The sequence below is a fragment of the Myotis lucifugus genome, unplaced genomic scaffold (assembly GCF_000147115.1).
Source record: "Myotis lucifugus unplaced genomic scaffold, Myoluc2.0 scaffold_329, whole genome shotgun sequence".
Taxonomy (NCBI): Eukaryota; Metazoa; Chordata; class Mammalia; order Chiroptera; family Vespertilionidae; genus Myotis; species Myotis lucifugus.
In genome coordinates, this window is record NW_005871377.1 from 1,013,916 (window position 1) to 1,021,739 (window position 7,824).

A 7,824-nucleotide genomic window follows, 5' to 3' on the forward strand; every position below is an offset into this window, starting at 1 on the left:
CCTCTGGGAGGGAGGTGAGCGGGGAGGGGCCAGGCATGGCCGCCCTTCCCCCAGGGGTTGTGTGGACGGACGGACGTAAAGCTGTGTCCTTAGAGCGCCCCGCGCCTTCCAGGCTGCTGGCTGGAGGCCTGAGCAGGTGGGCACTGGGCCCGGACTCTGGGTGCAAAGGGCACACTGGGAAACCTGAGCTGTTACCTGGGTGACAGGTGGGGTGTGCTGGAGGTGGGGGTGCAGACCATGTTATAGCCTCAAAGGCAGCCAGCCTGCTGCCGGGTGGGTGGGGAGGAGGCCTCACCCAGACCAAACTGTACCCCACGCCGGCCGTCTCCCCTAAAGCGCAGTGTTAAAGAGCACGTTCTTTCAGTCCCACAAACACGCTCCGGACTTTGCCTGAGCTCCGAATTTCTACAGACCTTTGCCCCGCTGGTTTGACTCTGACCTGAGAGCTGCCTCCTATCCTCCATCCACGCTGGACTCCAGAGCTTCCCCTGTCCTTTCCCCCCTCCAGCCTGGTCCATTTCAGAGGGGGGCTAAGGGCTCCAGCCTGGTCCATTTCAGAGGGGGGCTAAGGGCTGATGGGGAGGGGAGGCAGGTCAGTGCCTTCATCCTCTGCTCCTTGGAACTCGGACTGGGATTCTAGGCCGCAGCCCCTCCACCACACCCCGTGTCCTTGACACCCCCCACATCTTGGAAAAAGTTAGCACAACAAAGGGCTCCTTTGTCGCTCACCCCTCTGCCTCCTGGCCTCACCCAGGCCCCCCAACCCTGCCCCCCACCCCAGCAGCTGTTCCCAGGCCTCTTGCCCGTCTGATTTGCTTGTCTGGCCTCCAGGAGGGTGAGGTGGGGCAGACCGGGCGAGGGCAGTTTGGTGTTGGGTGAGGGCAGGGAGGTGAGGGCAGTGCAGAGTGTGTGGGCTGATGGGGGTATGGGCGTCCACGGTTTCTTTGCTGTGGGCTGGTCTCTGGGCAGGCACGGGACATGGGGCCACAGCAGTGCTGGTCAGCCAGGCTGACCAGGGAAGTGGTGCCCAGGCCCTGCTAAGAGCCAGGAAAGCCCTGCCAAGGTTGTTGGCCTGGTTCCCTGCCATCAACCTCCCGGCCATCCGTGGTGTGTCTGCAGGTACGGGGGAGGGTGGGAGCATGCAGCCAGCCCCCAGTGCCCAGGCGCTGCTTTTCTCGGTGCCTGGACTGTGGGGCCAGGTGACTCAGGCTATAAAGTGCTTGGGCCAGGAGCTCTGGGCCCTTCTGAATGCCAGAGCCTTGTTATAGAGCCTTGTGTGCTGGAGTTTGGGGTGAGACGAGGTAGGCTTCTGGGGTGTGGGAGGAGGCAGGGATCTACCTCTTGGGGAGGCATCCTTGAGTTTGGACAAGTGGACTTGGCAAGGCCTCCGGCGGATGCTGGGTGGTCCCTTGGGAGTCTGGGGTTGCTTTGGTCACAGTTCTCCATCCAGCACAGCATACCCCCGGCTGCCCGGGCTTTAGGCACAGACGGCCCCCACCCAGACCAACCCTGTCTTGCCTGGGGTGGTGGGCATGGGGCCAAGCACCGGGGAGGGTTTGGCTAGTGAGGGCTGCCCTGCTGGCTGGGTCAACCCTCCTGGCTGCCCTATTGGAGCTGAATAGCAGGAGGGGAGGGGGTAGTAACCCGGACATAGTGTTGAGGCCAGACAGACAGAGCATTGATGGGAACAGACCCCCCATTGTCATGCTGCTCCCCCGAGACTGGGCACCCAGAGCAAGGGGCTTCCGGGGCCCCCAGGGACTCCTCTCCTTGTCTCCAGGGAGTCCCCCCTGCTTATCAGGAGTCCCCGCCTGCTTCGCCCTGACATTTGCAACTTTTCTTTGCTCACCGCGCCTTGAGTCCCTGGCCTGGGATTGTTTGGGTGGAGGAGGGGCTGTGGCTGCTGTCAGAGAGGAGGGGGGAGCGGAAGCCGAGGGGGTGGGGGAGTGGCCGCCTTTGAATATCCTGTTGACCCCAGTTTCCTCTGCCCCTAGCTTGTGTCCTCTTCCCTCCCTCCTCACGGGCCTTAACTCCTTCCTAACTGGGGAGACGGGTCCAGGCCGCCCAGATGCCAGACTTTAGCACCAGGCCGCCTCCCACCCCCGCTGCCCAGGTGTAGCCATGTCCACATTCAAATCAGATGGGTTATCATCTGACCTTGCTGGGTGTGAAGGTGGGGTCCTGGGCAGTGGATAGGAGTGATGGGGTGCTGATGGGTTCATTGGCAGCCGCATTCCCCACGTCTGGCTGGGGAGTCCCCGCTCTCCTGAGACGGTGTTCCTGCCCCTGAGTTTGAATTCTGGCAGCTGTGGTGAGGCTGGGAGGGGCTCCTGGGAGGGGTCTGGAGGCCGGGTGGGCGGGCACGGTGTTAAGGATGGCAACCTGGGTCTCTAACTGCCCCTCCCTCTTCTCTCTCTAGCCATTGAGACCCAGAGCAGCAGTTCCGAAGAGATAGTGCCCAGCCCTCCCTCGCCGCCCCCCCTCCCCCGCATCTACAAGCCTTGCTTTGTCTGCCAAGACAAATCCTCAGGCTACCACTATGGGGTCAGCGCCTGTGAAGGCTGCAAGGTGAGTTGAGTCATTGGGAAAGGCAATCCTGATGAGATAAATGGACTGTCCCCACTGCCATGTCCCGGGAGTATGCTGTTGGGGGTATAGGGGGGTGTCCCTGAAGCTTCTGCACTTGTTCCTATGTGGCAGGTCGCAGCAGCCTTGGAGGAGGGGAGGAAGCCTACAATAGAACCCCCCCCCAGGGATGAGCAGGGGTTCCCCCAAACCAAATAGGTCCCCTCCTGCCCGAGCTCCTCTCCCTGTCTCCATCCTCCAGGTGGCAGGGCGTAGATCTGCTCTGCCACCGCTGCCCAGGTTGCCATGGTGAGCTGGCTGCCGACTGGCTCTTGGCTGGGGACCCAGGAGGCCTGCCCCCAGTGGCCCTGCCTGAACCTCCCCATGGCGGCCTGGCAGGAGGCAGCCAGGAGCAGGCGCCTTGCCTTGGCCTCTCCCTCAGATGCTCAGGCTGTGGGCTCCCCCGTGTCTGGCTGCATGTCCCTGCGCCCACGCTAGGCTCCAGGGTACAGATGTGGTTGTCACCTTCCCAGCGGCTGTGGGCATGGCCTCTCCTCGCCTCCCAGGCCTGAGCCTCTGTCCCTGTTTCTGCCCCAGAGGTTGGGGCTCAGAGGCTGTACAGTTTTAGGGGCTTGGGCTTCAGACTGCCTCTCAGCCGGGAGTAGCTGTCCCCAGGTGTGGGGCCAAGATCAAGGGCAAAGCAGCAGGCCTCAGGGTGTGTGTGTCTGCCTGTCCCGCCTGTCCCTGGTCTGTCATGTCTCTGGTTAGCCCGTGTGTGGAGCCCCTGACCAGCCCGGTTCACCCGTGATCAGGCTGTACACATCTCCCCGGCTGGCAAGGGAGAGTGTGTGCGTCTCCATCCCTCCAGCCAGCCCGTGTGTGTCCCCGCATGCCTCCTCCTGCTTGTTCTCTTCCTGGGCTCTGAGCCCAGGGCTGAGGGTTCCAGAGCTCTACCTCTCTCCTCTCTAGCCCCATCTTCCCCTTTTCCTGACCCACTGGCAGCCCTGAGGTCCTATTCCCAGGGAGGAAGGGAGCAGGGTCTGTGGGTGTGGGTTGGGGGAAGACCTCTGTGTACTCGCAGTGTAGGGGCAGGCCCTGCCGTTCTTGGGGAGCATCCTAGTAGGTGAGCCCTTCTCCCACCTTATCTGCCCTGCTCAGGTAGGCGATGGCCAGAGGCTTGGGGGCAGCAGCGGCCTGGCCTCCTGTGCCCCTGGCGAAGGCCCCAGGCTGGTATGGCTCCTGCTGTGGGTGTGGCTGATCTGACTCCCTCCCCTCCATACTCAGGGCTTCTTCCGCCGCAGCATCCAGAAGAACATGGTGTACACGTGTCACAGGGACAAGAACTGCATCATCAACAAGGTGACCCGCAACCGCTGCCAGTACTGCCGGCTGCAGAAGTGCTTCGAAGTGGGCATGTCCAAAGAGTGTGAGTGCCAGGGGCCAGGGGCCAGGGACCAGGCCACCCGCTAGACAGGCCTGTGGTGCTCCTAAAGGTAGGGGAGCGGGTGGCGGAGTGTGGGTGTGTGTGTAAGGGATGTGAACTTGCACACCCGTGGTATGGTGTGTGGGCTCATGGCTAAGGGTGGTTTGTGTATAGCTGCAAGGACCTGTCTGTCTGTACATCTATCTGTGTCCATTGCAGACACCGTTCCTGTTTGCACACGGCTGGCTGTGTGTGCTCCTGTGTCTGCTGCAGGCCAGTGGGCTTCCAGGCTCTGCTGGGCTTTGGTGCAGGGCTCAGAAGCATCCCCAAGTCCCTTCGGATTGTGCATCTTAGGGAAGGGCCTGTACTGAGGGTGTGTGTGAGTGTGTGAGTGTGTGTGTGTGAGTGTGTGTGTGTTGGGGGGCGTGCGGCTGGCACAGGGATCTAAAAGCCATTGTCCAGTGATAGAGCCTGGGCCCTAGGGTTTCAAGAGAGAATCAGAACGTCTCAGATCCCTGAGGGATGGGGGTTTCCAGTTTGGGCTCAGCTGAGGCAGGATGAAGGGAGGAGGGAGGGCTGGACAGGGAGACCCTCTTGTGTTGAATCATGAGTGTTGCCGTGGTGACCAGTGATTGATGATGTCAGAGATAAATGACGCTGACAGACGCCTCCTTGTCTGCGTGGCCGTTGCCATGGAGCCTGAGCCTTGGGGGATGGGGTGGGGGAGGGGGTTGCAGGACCCCCTAGCCCTTTGTAGGTTGGGCAGTAGAAGAAGAAAGTGGGGAAGGGGTGTGGGGGGACCGAGGGGTCCTGCATCACACTGCCACCTCCCGCCACAGGAGGCAGGGGCGGCCTCGTGAGGAACCCAGGAAGTGACGGCTCCATGCTGCATAAGGGGTGACACCTTGGGACCTTCAGGGCCCAGCACTGCCTCCTCCCTCTGCTCCTGCCACCTTCCACTCCCAGAGCTTTCCGGTGCAGAAGGACCAGGGTGGGGACCCCTCTCCCTCCCACCGCATCTCCCCCTTTCCCTCCCTCCCTCTGGCTGCTCTGTGCCCCGGAGCTGAGCAGCTGCCATTTCAATAGAATTAAAGCTTCCGAATGATAAACGTCTTGTCACAGCTGCAATTTTCTCTTCCCAAATTATCCCCCCACTCTCCCTCTCCCTTCTTTCCCTTGCACTTTATTGAATTTGCAGAATCGACATGAGTGATCTCCAAATTATGCCAGCTCCCCCCCCAACCCACTGCCCCCTCCTGGGGCCCCCACCCCCACCTCTCTTCCTCCAGCGTCAGCAGCCGCCACCACTGGCCCTGTGAGTGATTGTGTGTCTGGGATAATCGGCTGGTAACGACCCCATCGCTTCTTTAAAGCCGAGTGGTGTGTGCGGCTCAGCGCCCCCGGTGATTTGTCAGCTCCCCCAGCTAATGGGCCGAGAGATTCTCCCATCCGGCCCCCCACTCTCAGGCTGGGGAGCCCTACACCGCCCCTGCCCCAGGAGAGGCGCTGCTTCTTCCACAAGCCAGTCCCAGGGACCCCGGGAGACTGCTGGCTGGAGGACGGGCCAGTGGAGGCTGCTTGTTCTTGGGAGCAGAGGGAGTGGGGGACAGGCAGGCAGAGCGCGAAGGTGGGGCACTGCTCACTTGCTTTCAGACTGGGACCCCGCGTTCCAGGAGTGTGGCTGGAGTAAGTGCGTGGGAGTATGGGCACAGCGGGCTGTGCTGTGGTCCTGGGGCCCTCGGGCAGACATGGCTGTGGGTCAGGTGGGCATGGAGGGGTGGAGCGTGAGTTGACACCTTGTCTGCCTGTGCACTCGTGTGTCTGTGAGTCTGTGTGTGTGCACATTGTATGTGTGTCTCTGCGTGCACACTGTATGTGCATCTGTGTGAGCACTGCTGTGTGTGCGCATTGTATGTGCGTCTGTGTGTGCACATTGTATGTGCGTCTCTGTGTGCACATTGTATGTGCGTCTGTGTGTGCACTCCTGTGTGTGCACATTGTATGTGCGTCTGTGTGCACATTGTTGTGTGCACTGCTGTGTGTGCGCCCACCGGGTAATGACTCCTGCAGCCAGCACCTCTGGTGGGAGGAGCTTGGGCTGGGGAGGGACCGGGACCTGTGGATGGACCAGGGCCTGCACCTGCTCTCTAACCACGGGCCTCACCCTCCACAGCTGTGAGGAACGACCGGAACAAGAAGAAGAAGGAGGCACCCAAGCCCGAATGCTCCGAGAGCTACACGCTGACGCCAGAGGTGGGGGAGCTCATTGAGAAGGTGCGCAAAGCGCACCAGGAGACCTTCCCTGCCCTCTGCCAGCTGGGCAAATACACTACGGTACGGCTTCCCCTGGCCCCTCACGGGGTGCCCCTTCTGCCAGGCTGGCTCCCCCTCCCCCTGCCCAGGCCTCCGTGTCCTCCCTCCCCCTCCGCCCCCTCCTCCTGCTTCCTCCTCGGGAAGCGAAGGCGGGTTTGGGGCAGGCCTGTGGGGGCTGGTGGAGCCAGGCCAGGAGGGGAGCCTTGAGGAGAAGGCCCTCACTCTCCCCCGTCCTCTCAGAACAACAGCTCAGAACAACGTGTCTCTCTGGACATCGACCTCTGGGACAAGTTCAGTGAACTCTCCACCAAGTGCATCATTAAGACTGTGGAGTTCGCCAAGCAACTGCCTGGCTTCACCACGCTCACCATTGCTGACCAGATCACCCTTCTCAAGGCTGCCTGCCTGGACATCCTGGTGAGGGTCTGGGCCCTGCCCCCTGTCCTTGGAGGATGTCCTGCCACTCAGATAACCACCTTCCTAAACATCCGTCTGGAATGGACCCGTCCAAATGCCCCGCCCACCCAAACAGCAGCCCTTTCTCTCCCCGCTGTGTCCATTTGCCCACTTGTCTACCTGGCCACTTAGCCACCCAGCACCTGGATGTACACTGGCTCACCCACTCACCCGCACACATTCATCCACCCTCACCCCATCTTTCTATTAAGCCTTCCCCCCACCCACCCATCGTCCCATCTGTTCAGTCGGTAATAAAGATTCACCTGGGACCTGTGTGGGCAGGCCTTGAGCTGGGTGTCAGGAGCAGAGATGAACACAACGCTATCCCCTCCCTTAAAAACCTGCTGGTTTTGGAGGCGACAGATCTGCAAACAGAGGTTGCGAGCCGTGATAAGAGTTGGCTGGAGATGGGGAAGGGGTGTTCTCCCTCCACGCAGACGAGAGAGCTCCAGCTGCTGGGCCCCAGGGAAGACGTTCAGAGGAGATGACACCCAGGGTGTGGAGGGGGCATGGGAGAGGGCGGCCCTGACGGAGGACAGGATGTGCAAGGCCTGCTGCTGGGCGTCCAGCTGGAGCAGGACTGGTGGGGCCCAGAGGGTGGGCTGGGCTGGAGGCAGGATCGGGGGCGGTGGGGATGCCAAAGCCTCCACTGACAGAACTCTCCTCCCTGTCATTCATCCTGACCGGCTCAGCCCTCTTGCCCACCTCCAGGCTGGGGAACTTCCTGGTAGGAGTGGGCAGGTGCAGTGTGTGCCGCCTCCCTTCCCACCCAGGCCCTGGATGCAAGAGGCAGGATCAGGGTTTGACACAGTTGAAGCCGATGCACATTTATTGAGCTCCTGCTGTGTACCCTGTCCTGGGAACCGTGGACATAAATTTGCTATGATTCTTGCCTGGAAATTCTAGTTTCTAAAGAATTCTAAATTTTCTGCATGGAGACAGACAGGAGGCCGACCCAGAACCAGGCCAATACAGAAGCACAGCTTGCCATGCGTGGCTATTTAAATGAACTAAAATGAAATCCAATCAGTTCCTCAGGGGCACCAGCATGGTTTTCAGTGTTC

At 61.0% G+C, this 7,824-nt stretch overlaps 1 protein-coding gene across 1 annotated transcript in view; it reads left to right on the top strand.

Annotated features, from left to right (window-relative positions):
- Nucleotides 1-7,824, top strand: part of RARA (retinoic acid receptor alpha) — a 41,383-nt gene that overhangs the window by 23,563 nt on the left and 9,996 nt on the right. The window contains exons 3-6 of the mRNA XM_014466196.2: nucleotides 2,420-2,568; nucleotides 3,850-3,991; nucleotides 6,162-6,322; nucleotides 6,542-6,888. Coding sequence (XP_014321682.1) covers nucleotides 2,420-2,568; nucleotides 3,850-3,991; nucleotides 6,162-6,322; nucleotides 6,542-6,888 — 799 coding nt within the window. The remainder of the gene's footprint in view (nucleotides 1-2,419; nucleotides 2,569-3,849; nucleotides 3,992-6,161; nucleotides 6,323-6,541; nucleotides 6,889-7,824) is intronic.